The sequence below is a fragment of the Halyomorpha halys genome, unplaced genomic scaffold, assembly GCF_000696795.3.
Source record: "Halyomorpha halys isolate HHAL.00 unplaced genomic scaffold, Hhal_1.1 Scaffold478.1, whole genome shotgun sequence".
NCBI lineage: Eukaryota > Metazoa > Arthropoda > Insecta > Hemiptera > Pentatomidae > Halyomorpha > Halyomorpha halys.
Genome location: NW_027114329.1, coordinates 666,531 through 689,723, shown reverse-complemented (window position 1 = coordinate 689,723; position 23,193 = coordinate 666,531). Strand labels below are relative to the sequence as shown.

Genomic DNA, 23,193 nt, shown 5'->3' with positions numbered 1-23,193 from the left:
GGTGTAAATATATATATATATATATTTCTGACAACTATATAATCATCTAGGCTGAAATGAATAAAATTAACTAACAAAAAATATATATTTGATCAGTTCAGAAATATATTCGGCAGCAACGTTATTGAGCCAATTTGGGCACGTAAAATATTATTCATTTTTTATGAAAATTAGTATTTAACAGCTTTTGAGGGCACTAAAAACGAACTCACTTACTTTTTCTTGGAGAGATTTTTTTACCTACTTTACGGGTGATTTTGTACAAATTTAGAATCATTTAATAAAATTAGGAAAACTCATTTTTTTAAAAATCCATATTAGAAAACGAATAGAGTGGTACATTACCCCACTATACTATAAGAGGACACTATTGCAATAATTTTGACCGACACGGCTAGCAAAGCAGGATAAAATAAATTTCTGAATCATGCATATTTTAGACTTGGATCAAAATAATTTCAAACTTGGATTGAAATTCTTGAGCATCCCCGCGTCTTTATTATAAAGAAAATATTTTTAAACCAAAGTTTAAAATTAATAAAAACTTTTGTATAGTTTAAAAAATATTTTAAAAACAAACACAGCAGTAAATTTTTCAAAGTCTACAATATTAGGTAAGACAGTTTATTATTTGAATTTGAGTAAGGATGAATGTTAAACCTTCAATGAAATTGTAGCAATTGACGAGTAGGCTCAGAAATGATACCCCTTCTTTTTTTCTTTTCTAGCTCAAGCCATCCATTGAGGACTTATAAAACGCCAGAGTGGGAATGTTAAGTCATTTCTCGGGACCACCGCCAAATAAATATGGACCCACCAAGGTAGGAATCAAACCCATAACCTTCTGAATCAAACACTCTGGGAACCTCACTATCAGGTCCTTCAGTAATAATACTTAAGCCTCTCATTAAAATAACAAAAATGTAGAAATGAAGTACGGATTAGCAATGTTGAGAAATTTATCATGGTACTTAATTAGAGAATGCTGTGATTAGTTTTAAAGTATTCGCGATTAAAGCCTCATTTACTTGGTTGCTTGAAGAGCCTCAGTTATAAGGTATTACTAATATTTGATAAAATAATAACTTACTTAATGATACTTTTAGTAAAGTTATTTTTTCAGACCATTCATTATTTAAATGTGATGAGGAATCATGATGACACACCATGTGTTCTTACTGAGTCTTAGCCTATCATTACCTAATTACATATTGCTCTGATTCTAGTGCAGCCCCACCCAAAACAAATATCTCCATTAGTCTGACAGGCCACTCCTGCCACAGAGGTAGATACTGGGTCAGCGGGCCGAGGACTAACTCCGAGTGGGTCAGGAACGTACCGTTCACATCTTATGTAGTTAGTACCAGTTTAACTTGAAGGTACATCACATTCATAGAATTTTATTAAGGATTACAGTGAGATTTAATTATGTATGCCGCATACGTCAATTAAAATATAGTTTTTATAGCTATATTTGCTCCATCGGTGTGTTTAATAACTTACTAGTATAAGAGCTTAATAGTACAAGGGCCGGGAAGATAAAAAGGCATTTATTTCACCGCAATTTTTGATTAATTCAATGAAATTGTCAAAATTGATAATGAGGGAAACTGTCAAATATAGGTAAGGGGAATAAAAAATGGCAGCTGTTTCATTAAAAGGATAAAAGAAATTAATTTTTCATTCATAATTTTTTCATAATTCAGAATGCTTATCTTTAAAATTACCAACAACACTAGAAAACCAAAGAGAACATCATTTGAAGTAGAGTAAATTTGCTAAGATATTAGACCTAATAGAGCTATTTACGTTCAATGGCTCTCGAGATATAACTTTTTAAAAAAAAGGAACATTTTATAAAAATGTACTCAAAGATTAGTAGTTAGTGAATTTATTTTGAGAAATATCTCAGGAACTTTGTGACCTATAGATGTCTATTAGCACTCAAATTAAAGCTAGTTTAATGGATTATAAAGTAGTTTATAACCTTTATCTACGTAGGAATAGTAGTTTTAATGATATTTGTTAAAATAAATTGATTTATAGTGGTTCGGACTGTAAGTTTAATTTATGAAAAACTTGATTTCAGGAACCACAGGATGTACAGATATCTGCCAGTACTCAAATTAAAGCTAGTTAAATTTACTATTTATATAGTAATAGTATTATATATACGATTTCACAATTTATAACGTTTATCTTTCGACATAATAAATTCAGAAAATGTTAATTTCAAGTTCTTCGGATAAAATGTTTGATTTTTGAAAAAATATATCTCTAGAACCATAAGGCGTACATATATCTGATATCTACTAGCACTCAAAATAAAGGAAATTTAACCTACTATAAAGTGGTTAATAACACGTACCCCTTTAGTGGTTGTAGTTTTTATGATATTCATATATGAATATAAATTTTGCACATTAAACTTTAGCCGAACAAATATAAATCAATTTATTTTATTGAAATTTATAACGGTATTTTCGTTAAAACTTTATAATATTATTTGTCGAACAATTTTCTCAAGCTTTATTCTGATCACTATGGCAGTAAATACTTCTCACTAAATCATCACTTCGGATCCATTTCTCCGATAATTATGTAATTTTACTACAAATGTAACAAAAATTGTATACTGCACGTTTCCGCGCCATTTTGCTTTAGACAATAAAAACAAATTTATAGTAGCACTATCTATAAGTTATAAAATGGAAATTATATCTATAAAGCGTGAATAAATGGTGATCACCTGCTAGTGTAAATTATATAATAATTGCATCCTATCACAACGTGGCCAACATTCGCATACTAAATTTCCATCAAATCAAAAATTATCACTTAAATATTCACTATGCGTATGTATCTCAGAAATATGGGCTAATTAAATTCTTTATTGTGATTTTCGTGTTCTGGATGTAAAAATACAAACTAGCTATTTTTAAGCAGTAGTTTAATATTTGTTGAACGATTTCGTCAAGCTTATTGGTGTTTCATGTAAATAAATTTTCCATGCTATTCGAACTTTGTTTTTTTATATAAATAAAACCTTACAATGACCAGAAAACTTATTTTACCCGAAGTACTTACAATTAATTAAATTTGTAACTAGAATATAGGATTTATTTCTAAACAATTTGACAGGACGCTCTATAAATAATGGAGAAATCGGAAAAATGCGTTAAACCATATGAAACTTCTTGTGTTCTAGATTATTATAAAGTGAAAAGATTTTATCCAAAAATTTTTGAATTACACACGATTTAACTGATTTTAAAAGAAATCCTTCCAACTCATGATAATCTAATACAAACAACTATAACAAGCATTAAAGAAAAAAAAATTATAAATTTAAAAACAGTTTAAACTCGGGTGGTTTTGGAATGGGATGCTTCAATTAGAACGTACTCAGTAAACTATTTAACAAATGACGAAAATCATGAATTATTCATTGCTGACGAGACCACGTAGATTTCTCAAAAAATATTTAAGCGGCAATTTATTCGCTTGACATAATATTTTCAACAGGCCGAACAAGATAACAACTTTACGTAATTATCGGGTCACTGAAAACTCCCGTGGTGATGGTTACTTAGCCCTCGCATTTTTTTAAAAAAGATACGTCATTTAGATAATTAATGTTTGTTCGGTAAACATTGATTTTGTTTTATTTGAAAAAGATACAGTATGCTTTCTCAATGAAAGGCGACAAACAGTAATGTTATACTGCTATACTTTGTAATAAAGCAACTGACAGTAAACGTTACGAGTTACTTCGTAACTAATAAGTTAATAATTTGGTAGGACTAAGTAAGATCAAAAGTAGCATTAGTCACACATCATTTATTGTGAAAAAGTGGATTTATTGTAGATTTACTAAAATAATTATGTTTATTATACATAATTTTCAGTTGGCACCTTTTTTTTTCGGCCAAGACTCCCATTGGAGTCCTATACTGCCTAACCATGGTTGGGGGTCAAAGTTTTTCATTTTGTGGGACCACCACTCAATGAAAAAAGTCAACGCCCCAGGCCGAATTCGAACCAGCACCGCCAATAGACAATTGGTAAGACGGTGTCTTAACCACTGAGCTACGGGCGGCCCACTAGTTTGCACTTAAATAATTTAATAATAATATTATTTATTTAATCTGGGACAAGTCCCTTTAGAATAATATTACAGGCATTGAAAATGATTTTTAGATAATGTCCTTAGAGTAAAATACAGAATATAAACAATAAATAATTCTCTAATAATAATAATTACAAAATAAATGAAAAGATAATAATTTACAAAAATAGGAAAAACAAAGGATGTTTATATAAGTAGAACGTTTAAATGAATACTATAGACATCCAATGATGCTTAGTATTAAATGTGAAAAAATAAATTAAAAATGAAACAAATAGAATAAAACGATCTATCATTTTTCGTAATTTAACTATTTCTAATAAAAAAAAATGAAATTAAGATAACAAGAAAGAGTATTTACTGTTTATATATATTTACATGTTTTAAATGAAAATTACATCAATGAATAAAATTCAACAAAAATAAATAAGAATAAAATAAAATGATAATTAACAAAATTGTTAAACATCGTTCTATTTAAACATTCTAAATGAATACTATAAACATATAACATGCATATATCATTTAAGGAAAATATAAAAAACTAACTTCTTCGGAATAAATGAATAATCACACTTCCATTCTCACTATCTAAAATATACATCAATTATAGACACTAAACTTAACAAAATAGCATTTACTGTTTTACAATATGTTTGAATTAAATAAGTAGTTTTTCTGCGATTAAGTCTCAAAAATGACTGTATTATTTATATTGAGGGCGGTTAAAACCTAATTTGTCTAAACTTTTATTTGGACCGATTAAACTACATCGGTTCGAATCACGAAGATGTTTCAACAATTAATCTGCTTAATCCCAGTGACGAATGATTTTAATCGGTAAGATGTAAAAAAAATTATTACATACTTGCGACAAAATTTTTTTTAATACACTTAATCCTCATTCCATTACTCTTATGTTTTTGTCTTGATTCGTACATGGAATCCTGTCATCCAACAAAATACAAGAATCCATTTGAAGGCAACCTACGCCTAATTAGAAGGCTCAGTAAATGAGACAACCTTTCAAGTTGATACCAAATTCCTCATTCACAAATCATAATCAAAGCGTAGATGCACGGAGCATGCTTTGTTAGAGGGTGCATGAACCATAGTACCGGGGAAAGGGAAGTTGTTCCAGTCGAACGTGGGGTCCCTGAATATTCTTTAATTCTCTGGAATTTTTTTTTAAAGAATATGCTGTCAAATGTCTATATATTAAAAAAAATTGAACCCTTAAGGACAACAAAAAAGTTTTAGTTGGCGTTTTAAAAATTTAGTTGAGATGCAATATGTTTTTTAAGAGTTGGGACATTATACTTTGCTTATATATATCTTGTTCCATAGAAAAAAAAAGTTATAACCTGAGGAGGAGGGTTCTTTTCCATTTCTTTGGAAAAAAAAAGTAGAAACGTATCCGAAGCCTAATCAACCAGTTCCTACTAATTTTCGGTGCAAGAAAAACGAATGAGACAATTTAAGTTCTTTAATTATTGTTTAATATTAAATATATTTTTTAAAAATTTAAATTCTTTCATTAATAAATTCTAATAACCATTAATCTAATGTGTAAACATACCTCACCCAGAAATGAACCCTGTTACGTTCACCCTCGGCATCAGTGTCTGCCCACCTGCTCTATTTAACATTCCATTACCTAGATGTCTTGGCTTCATCCTAGATAAAAAACTCACCTGCAACCCACATACTAGAATTAAAAAACAAGAGCTCATAGGACGATTCTGCCTACTGTACCAAATACTCAACAGGACTTCTTATCACTCAATAGTCAAAGACTTCTAATTTAGAACACTATCGTAAAACTTACCTAGACCTACGGACTTGAACTTTGGGTCAAACGAACTATTCAGCCAACTATACCAAATATTGAGCAGGACCTCTAATCTCTAAAGAGGCAACAAACTTATAAATTATAAGACTATCATCAAATCTATAATTTTGTTTTATATTTGTATTGTTTTTGAAGCTAATTTATAAGTTAAATATCTGCTACTGTAAATATAGAAGATGAGCTAAAAAAGTTTGAAACATTCAATAAAACAAGGTGTGTAGGATTTGAAGTGTTATTTAACTTTCCTTGAAACAAAAAAACGAATATGACATGATTTTTTTTATTTTTTTTTTATTGTTAGCTCCTGTTTTCAAAATAAGTATGAATATGTAATGAAAATTGCCTCTTTATAATTTTCAAAGGTTAAAATATAATATTCTTGAGGTGTCTTGAGTAGAGCTCGACCCATTTCTAGAAACCTCCAATTCAACCTTCGAACAAAATATTATATTCAACAATGTCTGCATTTTTAATAGATTAGAAATTTTACTTCAATAATATTTTCTGCATCTGTGTCAAGTGTTAGTGTAAATTGTATAATAATTGAGTCCTAGCACAATGTAGCCAACCTTCAAATATTAAATTTCTATCTAACCCAAAATTGTCACTTAAATATTCACTATGCGTCTGTATCTCAGAAATATGGGTTAATTAAATTATTTATTACGATTTTCTTGTTCAACAGAGAAAAATACAAAACAACTATTTTTGAGCAGCATTCGATTTTTTATTATGTATAATATTCCTATTTATTGAAGCATCGAAATGGAATTTAACTTTATACCCAACTAAAATTTTTTTTTTCTGAGATTGTTTTAGAAATAATTATTATTTTAACAACTTTTTAGGAAGTTGGCATTAATAAGACCGATTCGTATAGTTACTCTGAATGTATAGTTTAACTATCACTAACAGTAATAAGTAAAAGTAGAATGACAACTGTACAAGGACTGCACTCAACACAATACCAACTATAAATCCATTAGAAATAATTATTGCAATAGATTTAGTATCTGAAACATTAAGCAGAACAGAACCATCACTCTGAATTTTATATTAGATTCCTACGATCGATACGAGGTAAAATTACTAAGAAAGTAGGAGTAATTACTGTTACTAGAAAGTAACTGTATTCGCCATCAGTATCCGGCATTTCATCCTCACTGTCGACAGGTAGGCGCCACTCGTCCGACAGGAGGCTGCCAGATTCCCGATTGGTTCGCCTCGTTCGCCAAATGGGCAAATTGTTTCGATTATGTATGGTGTTCGCACAAATGCTGGCTTCTTTTTTCACTAATTCAGAGGACGAAATGAATTTTTTATTTCATTTTACGTAATAATTCATTTTTAGTCATCATCACTTTCTGCAAATAAGAAGTGAACGTTTGTCGGGAATAGTTGTAAAAATTTTACTGCAGGGTATTTGAATAGCCTCAATACTTTGACGGCACTGAGGTATGTAAACACGATAACTCAAGATAGTAGGCTTAAATATATATAAGGCCATTTACATAGGTAATTGGATAAGTATGTGAGAAAATGTAGACCAACGCTTTTCTAACGTCTGGTAAAATTTAAATATACTTACGGGCGCACTCCACTACGATTAGGTAGCAAAGTTCGCTTACATGTAGCTTTTATTTCTCAATAAGTTAAGTGTAATTACATCAAAATTTATTTTATTTAAGTGTTCTTTATGGATAATGCTCTATATTTCTTATGAAATTCTAGATAATAAATTAATCAATATAAAAGAAAAATGCCACAAGTAGATTAGCCTTACTTATGGTTGTTAATGTGAAGCGTCAGAGTAACTATTAGGCACTACTCATGAAAATGTGAACGTAAATTAACAATGATATCTTGATATATACATATATTATGGAACGGAGCCTTTAGTTTTTATTAGCTATTTTTCTGTCTTCGTAATTGATGATTTTTAGTTTAAAAGAGAAAGAAAAAGAAAAAAAACATATAATCTAAGAATAGAGATAAATATAAAATTAGCATTGGATTTAATTCTAGTGTTTAAATTAAATAATGTTTTCAATACAAGTATAAATAATTACTTGTTTTAATAAAGATTATCTAAAAAAAATAAGCGTTTAATAAGACTGAGATTTCAGACTGATTCAAATAATGATAGTTTATAAGTGGCATATTTCGACAAAATCAGTACAAATATCACTAAACAATGCATTAAATGTTTTTTGTAAAACGATAAGGACCGATTGCAATGAATGCACCTCCTGCCGCACTATCTAACCATCGCAGCCTCGGCCTGATCTTCCTTGACAAATATGGTCTATCCTCAAGGAACTTCCTGGCTATATCTTCATCTACATCCTAGCGACATGCCTTATCCATTTCAGTCAACGTGTCGATATTCTGCTATGGATAGAGTGTTCTCCTACCTAACAATGTTATCTTAGTCAAAGCAATTAAATATATATGGTGCGGTACACCGCATAACACAACTATAACATACAACCTTACATACGATCCCAAGTATTGTGTAGATTAATGAACTCAGATTAAAGTTATCCCTAATTTTGTGATTTTGGTAAAAACAAAAAATAATCTGAAGACTAAAGAATACGAAAATTATGAACAAAATTACTTAAAAAATTCATATTTAAGGTTCCTACAAGTTAAAATTACAAATATAAATTTTGTTCCTGCCAAAAATACAATTCATAAAAGATAACGAAGCCACAGTGCAGTCGGTTGGCCGGTTTTTTCAGGTCTTTTCCCGTTCGAGTCAGATATTTTTTCATTTTTCTCCTTCATTTATTCATCAAATTCTTTAATATTTTGTACTTATTCATTGTTTATTATTGCTAACAATAAGAACTGTTTTTTGTTTCCAAACAAAGAAAATGGAAGGTACTTTAGGAGTAGACAAGTTAAAAATTCGTCATTTAAGCCCTGCCAGAGTATTTTATTAAGGATAAGACCTAGTTGATATTAAAGGGAATTTGATTATACCATGGCATATCACGTTTAATAAAAAAATGGCTCTAACCATTTTGGAGAAAACCGAAAAAAGTGTGGAAAATCGATTTTCTACAGTGGAATTTCTGCTCAGTCGATTTAATTGTACATTGACATACAGAGTTTAATCAAAATCGTTAAAGCCATTTTTGAGGAAAATGAAAAAAAAGTGTGGAAAATCCATTCTCTAAAGTGGCATTTCTGGCCATTCTAATTAATTGTACATTGACATGCCGAGTTTAATCAAAATCAAACGCCCCAAACGTTTTTGAGAAAATAAAATAAAAAATCGATTCTCTAAAGTGACACTTTTTGTCGGTCGATTTTATTGAAAAAAGTTGCTGTCACGTCCCAGGTAAATACTTTCCTTAAATATGTAGTTTCACTTTGATTACGCACAGATTGATTACGCACAAACCATTTTGAAAGACTTGATTATTTGGACTAAGAAGAATTCAAAACGTTATGTCCGTTGAAAATTCAAATTCGAATTTTTTACAAATATATTATATATTTAAGTGAAAGTAAAAAATGCAACTTGTAGTACACTTAAATCGGACTTAATTAAATAATTTACCTATATAATTGTTACTATTTATTCAACAACTTTTTGTCCTCTTGTTTTTAATTAGTATTAAGTTAAAAATTTGGTATAATTAAAGTAACCTAGTGAATGCATAATTAAAATTAATTGTGATTATTTCTTCATAGAGGTGATGCGAATTGTTGTTAAATAAATAACTAACAATAATATTGGTGAAGTACTCCAGCCCGATTTGATTGGAATATTAGTCATCACCTAAATTCCCAGTACAGAAAATTTCAGTAACTGAGTGTATTTAAAACAACGCACACAATTTAAAAATGGACCCCTCCAAAAAGCACTTTGTTACTGGTTGTTCATGTTCACCATGTAGTATATTTAATAACACCAGGGTCCTGTTTCATAGTAAAGTACAAAGTGATAATATTAATCTTCTAGGCGCTTATTAAGGTTAATAATATTAATCTTGTAGTTTGTGTTTGGTACAATTTCACTGACTTATACAATTCTGCCAGATAATTTTTTACTTTTAAACTCATGCAATATCACTGATAGTCGTCTCTATCTTTATAGAGTAATACTATTAGCTTTCAATGTGAAACAGGCCCCAGCGCGTTGCTGCGACGACGTATTACGGGAAGGAGCAAAATCTTGGCTGAGTTCGGGCAATGGTATTATACTACTTTATTGTTTTCAACAGTATTAATGTTATTGTAATATTTTATATGCATAATATATAAAATATAATTTCTAAACATAATTACTATTATTTTATAACAATTTACTGTTGTTTATTATTAATATGAAACAATTATACATTACGAAAAAAAGTCACTATAATTTACTTTTGTTATGATGATGATAAAATAAAAATAAAAATGAAAACAAAAATATTCTATAACACTTATTATGAAGTAAGATGTAATTTAATGGTATATATTTATTTCCACCGAAAATATGTCTACTTCAGAATGGATTGTGATTTTTGTCCAAATGACTTTTCGACTGGCCTTACTTTGTGTCAAGTTGCGATTAATAGATTTCATTTATAATTTATATCTTCGATGTTCAAAAGAAACGAAACGAAATAATACAATAATATTGGAATTACTAGAAACAGTTGAGTATATACACAAGTGCATTACTTTTTTTTTTAATATTATAATAAGTGTTTAGTGGACGAAGGGGTTATATTACAAATAGTAAATTTTAAGAAAACAAGATTCATTTCTTTCGCAGTCCCTTCTCCCCTTAGATGTTGCTCTAACCCGCTTGAGAATTGGTAATTCCTCACGCACTCTCACCTGATCAGAAAACTGCCACCTCCAACGTGCAAATATTGTCAGTCCATTCTTACGATTAGACATATTTTTGAAGAATGTACTCACTATTTGCCAATAATAAACAGGATAGGACTCACCCCAAATTTATCAGAAGCTCTCACAGATGAGGAAGCTAAAGTTGCATTGGTGTTTACATTTTTAGTGGCGCATCGCCTTCTTTCTAAATTATAACTCTTCTTTTTTTTTTTTTTTGTTTATTTTTTAAATTTATTATTTATTATTATATTTTTTATTATTGTTTTTGTAGCTTCATCATAATAGCATGCCATAGCTGTTGATGACTACAGGGTTTTACGCCTTTAAGCAACAATAAACAAACAACGTAGTGCCTTCTACATTTAGGTATTTCAGTTATTAATTGAATTTTGAGATTACAATATCTCACACTACTTAGATAGGCACCTTCTTACTTCATTATCACTAAAGATACAAAAAATGTTATACAGCCTCTTCATCCACTTACCGCTTCAATTTTAAATTATATAACTATAAAATAATTATTAAAACTTTGGGATTTTTCAAGTTAAATTTGAAACAAATATTAATTGATTTGTTTGAATTAATAAAACTCATTATATATTTCAGAGAACCAGTGTTCATAAACATCAATTTTTCGGGTTTATTCACTAAAGAAGTATTTAGTAGATTACTTTCACAATGTATATTGTAGAAATGATAAACGCTACTCACCAACTGGGAAGACATAAAGTAATCAAAAACTTACCTGTAAAAGAAAATTACCATAATTAGTACATTAAATTAATGAATATTCAATAAGATATATATAAAAAAAAATAAATTCACTTTTATAATTTAATTTGATGCCATTAAGATATGAAATTATCTGACAAAGGAATAGGAGAAATTTTCAAATATACAATGAGAGCCAAAAAAGAATTGGCTATCCCTAAAATATGTTAAATATGTATTTTTATAAGAAACAAATGTATCGTAAAAGTTTATAAAAATTGATAAGTAAATTTAATTGTAAAGAGAAATAAATCATCAATATTGCTTGTTTTTTATCTATAATTCATAACAATGTTTCTCATTTGGTTAGTTCTGTTTTAATTTTAGACTGAAAAAGAAAAACCTTAACATCCCATTCGTTGCAGATTTGGCCCAAAACAGATATGCCTCTGATATGCTGTCTTTTCATTCCCAACTCCTTAACCATCCTAACCCATTAATTCTTAATCTATCATCCTTAACAATCCCTGATAATCCTCCGAGGCGTCTGAAAAGAAGATGCCCAGGGGACCTTCTAATTTAAATTAATGTTTGAAGTACCACCAATGGGTGGTTCCTTCCTAAGATTATCAAGTTTATATGAAACATACAACATATTTACTTATTGTATTATTTTGTACAGTTGTAAATTACATTAAATAAATTAAAAAAAAAAAAAAGATCCAAAAAATTAAATATTATTGTTAAAAACTTGTTTTAAGTGCTACTTATGTGGCCAGAATGATTGCGCTACAGAGAGATGCAAGAATCCAAGTAAATATTACGAGAATACTAAATATTCCAAGAACTGCTGTTCGAAGGACATTCCACCGTTACCAGGAAACAGGATAATACTCAAGGACCAAGTTTTCTTCTCTGGACGAAGAAGGATGAGCACTCAGAGGGATGACCGCTTTTTAGTGTTGAATATTTTACGTTATCGTCATTTTTATTTCTTGTTGTGGGAAAGACTTACTGAAGGTGGATTTTGAACAAACGATCCGCGCATGTACCAGAATCGGAACAAAGGTGTAAGACAGTTGTTTAAAAAAAAAAATATTTTCTGCTGAATACAAATTTAATATAAAATTTTTCTCACTCTCCTAGATTCTATTTTGGAGCCCTTCTGGGGTCTACCCAGCCTCTTAAATTGGGTAAAAATTTGGATGTCGAGCGTGATTATGACTAAATCGTATTCGTCATATTAAATTATCGTATCCTTGTTCTTTAAAAGTGGCATCTGTAGGCCCATAAGTCTGTTTTTCTAAGAAGGAAATATCTCCATGAAGAAGTTCATTTCTTCTTGAGTATATTATTATAAGTTTGGTTAAATATTACGCAGTAAATAAAAATCTAATAGCAATATTAAAAAATATATGTAGAAATAAGTAAAATATTGTTTCTCAATCTGTAACTTCGTCATAAGTAATCTTCACCGAGAAAATCAGGGAGAGGGAGAATGAATACCATCCGTTTTAATTTAAAGTAGTCCTTAACACGTCAAGTTTTCGCACCCAACTTAAAAGAATAGCAACTATCATATAAAAACTGTATTTTGAGGCATGGCAATTAAATGTCGTTAATACAGTATGTTGACCTACGAGGAAAACTAACTTAAAAAACTAATTCATAACCAACAATGCAAATCATGAAACTTATGAGTGTGAATTAAAATATTTAAGCGTGAATTGAAAATAAAATGAAAAAAAAGATAATATCACATGCCTAAATAAACATAAAACGATGATGCCCAAAAATATGGATTGAAAAAAAAAAAATATTTTAAGAATTTAATAGAGTGAATATTCGTGATTCTATTATATTTATTTTTCTATAAATTTATTTTATTACACATGTATATGTTGTTACATAAAATTATTTTTTTAGAATAAGAGAAGTAGGTATATTATTAAATTTGTGCTACTAAATAGATGTCTCAAGTGCTATTAAGACACTTCAGGTAACACTTAACACAATCTCTTATCAATGGTAAAGACAACTGAGCTACAGTAAACTACGTTATGTTATGAAAGACAGGTCCGGATTTAATGTTGGGCGATCCTGAGCCCAAGAATTGATGCCATCAAAAGGGGAGGGGAGATTGGTAGGCAATTTTAATCAAGAAAATAATCTTTATAATCATAATTATTATTTATTGCGTATTAATATTATTAGTAATTATATTACTTATGAAAATAGATAGAGAATCGAATTTTTGCATTAAAATTTTGAGTCCATTAAGTATACATTGGAGAGCCCAAGGTACAGGAAGTAAGTTCAATCTCTTCAACAGTTATCAAAACATTAATACACATCTGGATAATACATTATTGGCACATTAAAATTAAATATTATAGTTTTCTTCAAATTTGAATATAAGACTTTTTAAAATTATTTTAATAATAAGTGTACTCATATAACAGTATTAAAATAAAAAGAGGAGTCAAAGGACTTAAAGAAAAAAAATAAACAAAGCTGTTGACTCTTATAAGATCAGGTATTTAGGTAATTAGGGATCAGATAAAAAATACTATTTATTAATACTTTAATAAACAATAATTACACCAATAAAATTTAGAAGTGAAGTAAAAATGAAACCTATTTTTTTACCTCATAACAATTAATTTGTTATTTTAAGAAGTATTTTTTAATGAGTACGTCCCTCGACTTTACCCTGGTAGACTTATTAGGTAAATATGGACTAATATGTAACATTATGTAAGTAGTACAAGATTTATTGGGATGAAACTTACGATAATGTGCACTCCAGTCTTGAAATGATGGGTGATTACAAATAATAAAAATTCTAAATTTCAAAATAATAATGTTAAATTACTTAAATCTAAATATTAAATTAGATAAACAATTTTTAAATAATTATAAATTATATATTAATTATTATGTGATAATTAGTTATCAGTATATTATAAATTATTAAATATTAAATTATGTGAGCATTAATAATACTAATTTTGCAATTAACTTTTAAGCTCTAGTTCATAAAATTATAAATATCATAATTATAAGAAAATAGAGAAATTCTACTGTGTTATCCCAACAAATATATAATTTCTTTGATCACGCTAAATTCAGGAACTAAAAAGCAGTTTTGAAAATTTATTTTTTGCGTTAATACACCATTTACTGAGGAAGGCTTAATAATATCAGTGATTTATGTTCCGTTTCCATGGTTCGCAGGGAAATGGAACATAAATCACTAACCTCTATTTGGAAAATAACAATTAATGCAACATCATATAGTTAAATTGTGTTCTCAATTTTAGATAACTTGTTTCATAACAGAAACTGTACGTACAGTCCAAGAGCCTGAGAAAAAAAAGTTATTTCATCACAATTTTTTATTACTTTATTAAAAACTATATACATTTAAGAGTCAAAATTTCTGCCAGCTATAGTTAGGTTAATAAAAAAATTATGGATGTTTTGAAGACACAAATAATTCGGTTTTTAATTTTTTTTTTTCAATCATGGTGCGTTATTTCCTTTCTGAAAAAGATTCAATTTTTACATAGACCTTATAAGGAATACAGTAAATATTGAAGAATTTAAGATGCATACCCCCTGAATTTTATTTTATTCTACAAAACCCTCACATTTTCGCTCATTTTTCATTCGAAGCTCCATTTCTTTATAACTAATAAGAACACTAAAAACCTTCATATCATGTTGTTTAAAGTAGAGTAAATTATATAAAAATTGAGACTTAATAGACATCAGTACGTCTAATAGTTCCTCCGATATAAACCAAAAGGTTTTACAAAACATCGAGAAATCAACATTTTATGAATCTATTTTGGCCAATATCATAAAAACTATTACTCCTACGAAGATAAACAATATAAATTACTTTATAGTACATTCATATGGCTTTAATAAGAGTACAGACTGTTATCTGTATCTGAAATAGTTCCTGAGATATAGTTATCATAAAATAAATTCACTACCTACTGATTTGTTGTTATTTCGTTATAAAATGTTGCTATTTAAAAAAGTCTCGGGAAATATATCTCGGGAAATATTGAACGTAAACTAACTATTGAACTATTATATGTTATATTTTAACAAATTTACTCTAATTTAAATTATGTTCTTTTATCAGGTGTTTTAGCATTGTAAGTAGTTTTAAAGATAAGGAGCTTCGAAGGAATAATTCATTTTTTTTTTTAACGTATTGAAACAGTCGCCATTTTTTACTTTCCCTCTCTAGCTGTCGTTGGCAAACTCATCAATTTTGAGTAATCTATATATAGTTTTCATCTAATTTAAAACTTTATCTTAAATTTAAATAAAATTTCATTAATTACATGTTTTAATTAGGTCATCTGTTTTTTTTACGGTTCAATTTCAGATATTGTTCAATTCATCAGCTGCACTTGATCATATACTCATTACGGATATGGAAACGCAAATTTCTACAGATAGATTGTACTTAAAATTCTCAAGATGAAGAAACATAATATAGTATATAGTATACTATACATAATATAGTACAGATAATTACAGGGATTACTATCAGAATCCGAATTTGATAAATTTTGCCCAAGACAAATTGCTGCATAACAGAATATGATTAAGTAAATACCTAATACAATAAAATTAATTTTTCAAAGAATACAATGAAAAAAAGTAACTCTACACGACATTCTATAAATAGAATGAGAAAAAACGCATGGTAAAACAATATTGCAGCCATGAAAATATGCCAATGTGAGATACTAGAACTTTAACTTAAGATAAAGAATAAAATTTTCAGTTAATAAAACTGAAGTTCCGTGCTTTATTATCTAAGCAAGTTTGACAATTTTAACTAACTAAATACGTACATAATTAGACAACAAATAGATTTTTATTTTTTTAATTGTTTTCGTTTAATATCTTCACCATTACAATTTTTGTCTTCCCTTAACGCCAATAATTAAAACATAATATTGCTTTATAGATATTAAAGCACGTTTTAGGTATGAAATAGGTCTCTATCTTCAGCACCTATAATTTGATAATATTTTTTAATCCGTTTTTCTACGACTACTTCTAACCGATTAATTGATAATTATTCTATTGAACAAAATGTTAAATAATTAAATAAGTCTTTTAACATACTTTCGCTTACTTACCCAATCTATTATTGGGTAAATTAGGAGTTTTAAAATACAGAATAACTAACATTTTCAATCACGAGGTTTTAAGAGAATGAAAGATAAAAAATTGTAAGGGACTCGAGATGAAGAATAATCCTGTTTTGTTATAACTATAATTATTTGTAGTATATCAAATTACTGATTTGATTTCACATTTCAGGAATAAATTTAAAATCTTTTATGTTTAATGTACGTTCTAAGGATTTTCTTATGAAAAAATTTTCTTTTGATTGTATTTTTTTCATTTCTAGGCATTGCCAAGCTTCATAGTATTTTTTCCATATATTTTAAAACTTGCCACTCTTAAAATAATACCCTCATTAGATAAGGAAACAAAAATTATGTTATAAAGGTTAGATTAGATTAATTGTTTGCATTAAAATATTAAAAATCCATGTAATTAAAAAGTTTTAGAAAAAAATATCATTAATACATTAAAATATTTTTTTACTTTATATACTTCTTTATTACTGGATTAGCCTTGTGACCCTCACATGGGTAAGAAAATATTATTGTTATATTTTAGATAGATGCTGAAAAGGAGGACGTAGTATTTCAAAAACTTGCAAGACATAAATATAGAAATAAAGCACTCGTGGTGTTTGTTAAGGCAAGATTAAAAAACACAGGAAAAATTAGAATACATTTTGGTTATATGAACTATGGGTTAATTTTACACAATAAGAAATAAAAAAACTTACACCCAAATGGAAACACGCCGTCCGAATTGGGTATTACCCATTGCCACGAAGTTGCTAATAAGGATATATTGTTGCCTTCAAGGATCACTCGCAAACAATTACGAAGCTAGTAAATGAGCTGACGCAAACACCGCGAGGCTTCAACTCGTCTACGACTCAATAACGACCGTATGAAAAACAGATGAGGTTCTGGGTTATATACACTTAAGGCTACCATAAAATGTAAAAGCCAATCCGGAACAGCTTGGGTGCTCGGGGGAAGGGATGGAGAGAAGAGGAGAGGGGAACATAATTTATTTTCCGCTATAAAACTGATTTTTTATACTCCAAAGGAATAAACAAATCTTTGCGACAAACATTTGCCTATTACAACGTAAAAATAATAATAATACGCTTTTCATATCCTCAAACTGTGCTTGTCCAGATAGGAATTTCCTCATAAATACCATTTAAGATTTAGCAGGCCACGGGATATTTGTCACTTCAACTTTCTGGCCATTGAAGAATAATTCGATTGTAAAAAAAATGAATAAAATAAATGAATTCATCGAAAACATAACTGCGTAGCTATTGAAGTGAAATTTCTTTACTGACGTTTTCACAACTCAAAAAGAAAAATTATTCGGGCGTAAATTGACGCAAGAGAACGCTAGAGCTGAAACAGAAATGGTGGGGGCAACGCTGGATGTGTTTTAGATTAAAATATCTCGAAAAATAAAAATTTCAGCTGAATACTGTGGCAGAAATATTTAGAATTTCATCGCTTTGTGATGAGCTATAATTCAAAAATGTATAATGACCCTACACCGAGATAGAAAGGCGAAAAGCGAAAAAAAAAATGACAGAAATGAAAAGATTAGTTTTTCAACATATGAATTAAAATATCTTGAAAACTAAAATATCATCATTAATAAATATCATTATATAAATATATCATCATCAACATGGATGCTACAACTCATCGCTGAATCTTGGCCTCCTCAATTAATCTCGCCTATTGGTCTCTCTCTCTCTTGCAGCTGTTCTCCAGTTAGCTAGTACAAGAAGAGCTCTACTATCTGCGTCGATCCCATCCATCCAGCGCACTCTAGGTCTTCCAACTCTTCTTTTTCTTTCTGGGCTTGTCGGGGTTCGGCTATTCTCATCCATCCTGGCTACATGACCCGCCCATTTTAGACGCTGTATACACATGAACGGACTACTGAGTATTGGTCCATAAGTGCGACCTAGTAATTTTCATTCAAAGACCAGCAACTTGCTTTCATCTCTTTTGGAGAAGCTCCACGTTTCCGCTCCATATGTAAGTACAGGACAGATCAATATCTTTTATAGAGTCGGTTTTATACATAAATATATACTAGTATATATAAAAATATACTAATAAATATTATAATACTAACTATCATTATCAATAAAATATTAATACATTATTTTATTTTCAGAAGTTTTTTTTTTTTTTTACAAATATTAGATTCGCAAGAATCCATCTTAAGGTCGGATCCTGAGGTTATAAATTGAACTATAACATCTTGTTTGCAGAATAATAAGTTTATTTTATTTGTATTTTTTTCAGGCCTGGATATTTTAGGCGGGATACGAATTTTTGGTGGGAACCCGTGGATAGTTTGAGACCTGAAAAATCATGAATGAAATGAAAAAATAACTTTATTCTGGGACATATGTCCCCTAAGAATAAATACATGGTTCATATAGTGAGATTTTTATCTGGCGAGCGTTTACAAATTTTCAGATAGTAGAATGAAATTACATTGGTATATTGGCTTTACTACTGTTTATAATGTTAATCAATACCTGCCTATTTATTTGATTACAAAGATGTGGAGGTTTGGTTATACAATAAATGAAGGAATAGGTGTTGTTTAAAGGAGAGAATGGATGAGGACTGGCGAATGGAGATGGGAAGAGAATTTCAGAGGGAGGTTGCACGTATGACGAAAGATAAAAAATCATCGGACGCAAAAAACGTTACATATTCAGAAACGGGCTAACCATATTTTTTCAATTTTTTGCTCAAATTGTGGAAATATTCTTGGAATATCACTGTGTAAATTAAGCAATAAAACGTGTGAATTCGTTAAGTTTCCATGTCGAAATATTGTAATATAACCATACACGAACAGACTTAAAAATTTGATACAATAATTTTTAGGATCTTGGGCTAGAAAAGGGGTTGATACTATTGTAATATTTATTTGTGTGTGCAAGTTAATATACTCGGTAACGGGAGGGCCTAAACAAAGAGAGATAGTGGGGAACGAAGTGAACACCTAGACTGTTTGGATAATACTGACTTTATTTATTTATTTTTTTTTCCGAACCCTCTAAAACAGAAATAAAATGTGAGTTAGTAGTGCATTACTGTGTAGAAAGAAAAAGTAATTCGTGTTGTGTCTTACCTTTTACTTCCTTATATTTAATTTTACATATGAGCTATCCGTTCAGCAGCTATTTTGAGTCCGGAGGTGAGGGGCCTCCTCGTGTTGTACTGACTTTATTTACATTCTGCTGGGATTTATATAACATTACAGTGTTTACTTATACTACTCAGTTAGATCCCGCACTTATTATGTATATATATATCTATTTTTTTTGTATAACATTAAATTCTTTCATGTATTTACAAGAAATAGTAAAAGGAATCAGAGAGCATATTCACACTATATTTACAGAGATATAAGTTAGGTTAGCGGGTAAAGCACACATTTAATTATGGTAATTGATAGATGGTTCAAATTAGTATTGAAATGGTACACTGAATTTTCTTTAGAATAAATTTTCATATCGGGGTAGGAACCCAGTACCATTTGATTACAGTAATGATATGAAATAGTGGATAAATCTAACGACAAGGAGCAGAGATGTCGAACTACGAAATGCTAATAAGTTTGGTCATGTAATTGAATTACTAATATTTTTGAACTCTTGGGTCCTTCAAGATTTTGAACTAAGAGGTAATTATCCAAAAAGGTTTATAAGATTAAGAAAATTAAAGTTTTTCATTTAAAGGCACAAAGTATCTTTAGAAATTAGAGGACAAAAGACATTAAAAACAAAAATGACTTTTCATTAGAAGGAACCCTAAAGCATGGATAAGAACTTCAGGGTTCCTTACTTATTTTATGGGAATCAATTTATAATATCTAGAAATATTATAAACTGTAATAGTCATTCTTATCTATGGCTGAGAGAGTCGTGTTATTTTGAGGTCAGGATTCTAAGAAACCTAGTCCTTCTACAGCTTGAATATAAATGCAGTTTTCGCTTAGCCATGGATTGTATTTAAATATTTTTATGAGAATTTGAAGAAATAAATAATATTAATATGATTATAATAGTAATATGGTAAATATCTAATCGTAACAACCAGTATAATTAACTGTAGTAAAATAAGGAGAGATTGTGCCAGGAGGGGTGTACATCAATAGGCAATTCAACCAAACCGACCACTCAAGTTGCTTGTTAAAGGTATAAACGATTGCTATCACTCAGATACAATCACGTTTTTGACGCAATCAATTGAATTAATTTTTTTAACGTAATAACTGAACTATTATCTGTTTAGTTTCATTACTGAATCTTTTATGTCTTTTTTTTCCCTTACCTCCTTTATTAACTAGATTTCACTGGGGGATAAAAGGTTTAAGATGACTGCAGAGCCCGAAGCCCTTCCCTCGGCCAAGAGGACAGTGCTTTGCCATCCTCCTGGTCTTGGTGGAAGGGCAAGCTCTCTAAACACGTTAGCACATGTCTTCAGCTCATCAAAAAACTTGATGTGCCTGCGGCTTATGAACTCCGGCACAGAGGGGAGCTGGAGCTCATCATGGATAGCACTGTTCCTGGTTCTTTGGAGTGAGCTTCCACTGACTATTCGCCGAAGGAGGGAATCCTAGAAACTCTGCAGCTTTTTCAGCGTGGACTTGAAGAGGTGTCGCAGAAGCGGGGCATCATAGAGCAGATCGGGTGGATGATTGCCTTGTAAATCTTCAACTTGAGCCGAAGTGTGATCAGCTGTGAAATGAGCAGGTGGTAGAGCCTGTAGGACTTCCGTCCATCTTTAGTGCTGCTACGATGGTGGCAGAAGCATTTTCAGCATGTTTGCAGGCTACCTTCGGACTCATGCTGGAGGTGTAGATCCGGTTATCGTCTGATTAGGCTGCTACCACTGTCTCAGGGTGCTTGAGGGCGACTACTGGTGCCGTAAAAACGACGAACAGTAGGGGTCCCAGCACAGAGCCTTGAGGAACTCCGCAGGTGGTGGGGACCGAGGGAAGAAGTCCACGCCTACCCGAACGGCGAAAGATCTTCCACCAATATAGCTTCCGATCATTCGGCATAGAGCAGCGGGGAACTTCATCTTCTCCAGTCCAGATAAATGAATGCTGTCGCACAGTTCTTCTTCATCTGGACTATGGTGTACTCTGGAAGCTTCGCCAGATGGTGTTCGCAGGGGACATCTCGCTGAAATCTAGTCTGCTCGAAGGGTATAACATCGGCTTCCCCGCAGTGCCCCATAAAGTGGTGGTGTAGGAGCCGTTCGAAGACTGCCAGAGTGTGGTCGTCCAGTCACGCATGAGTGCAGTTATCTGTCGGGTCATCGCATTGATGACCGGTTTTAAGATGCAGTCACGCGTGCGCTGAAAGACATTGCGCAGGTTGTTCCGCTGGCCAATCAGAGTGAAAATATGCTACAGTGGCTTCCTAATAACGTTGGGGAGGGGATAGAACTTTGGTATGTTTGTTCGTGTTGCAGTAGCAGCTTCACGGACGTGAGACCAGACCAAGGTCTGCTATAAACACAGGTGAACGTGTAATGGTGTTTAAACCGCACATTCCTCGGTCGACATCACAGGGTTCGGGATGACCCTCCAAACCAGTATCATGAATCCTTCACGAGAACCAGGCGAGCAGGCCTATCGGCATGTGAAGTACCCTTGAAAGTACATCTGTGACGAGGCGGTGGGTCTGTCAGCACCACTACCGATGGTCTATGCTGCTGCAGGAGAAGATCGATTTCAGCCTGCTTCGGTGAGAGGCCTCTGACATTGTGATTGATGACTATGTGCTCAGGCATAATGAGCAAGCAAGAATCTTGCCCATTATCTCCACAAGCATCGTCATCATGCCCATCATCTGGTCCATGCGAGTGCACAGCTGTTTGGCATGCCAGAACCACTCACCGCTGGGGCAGGCTGAGTCGGCTGATGCTTCTTCGTAGCTGGCGTTCCTCCCATTAGTTCAGAGAAGGCGATGTCTTCCCATAAGAGGTCGGCTTGGATTTCTGGACTGCGTTAGCGTCGGCGCTGGTACAGCTACTTCTCGCTTGGCCGACTCTTCTTCAGGAGCTCCAGCCGAACCGGACAATCTTTAGAAGTAGCCAGGTGTTCGACCTTGCCCTTGCATAGAACGCATTTAGGAGGTCCACTTGCATTGTGCTAGAAGGTGGGGTCCTCCATATCTCGGACAATCATATTTCTGGTCACAGTATTTCATTATGTGACCGTATAGTGTAGGCAGTTCCAGCATTGGACAGGGCATCCGTCCTCCTATAAAGGTCCGACCAGGAATCGGACATGACCTAAACCCTGCGGTGCTTTTATGGTTATCAAGTTATCTCATTATCATTAAAATATGTTCACTTGGCGAGATTGTACCACCCTTATTTGGTAACATAGTGAGCTGTAACTATAATTAGGTATTATATAATTATACAAATATATAATG

General features: G+C 31.1%; 1 protein-coding gene across 3 annotated transcripts in view; it reads right to left on the bottom strand.

The window, feature by feature from the left end:
• Window positions 1–23,193, bottom strand: part of ine (inebriated) — a 130,315-nt gene that overhangs the window by 83,546 nt on the left and 23,576 nt on the right. The window contains exon 1 of one of the 3 annotated variants that reach the window (XM_014424741.2): window positions 17,452–17,621. The exons of the other annotated variants lie outside the window; for them this stretch is intronic. Within the exon in view, the coding sequence (XP_014280227.1) occupies window positions 17,452–17,492 (41 nt within the window). The 5' untranslated portion in view covers window positions 17,493–17,621. Of the gene's footprint in view, window positions 1–17,451; window positions 17,622–23,193 lie in introns of those variants that run through there. 3 annotated transcript variants of the gene reach the window in all.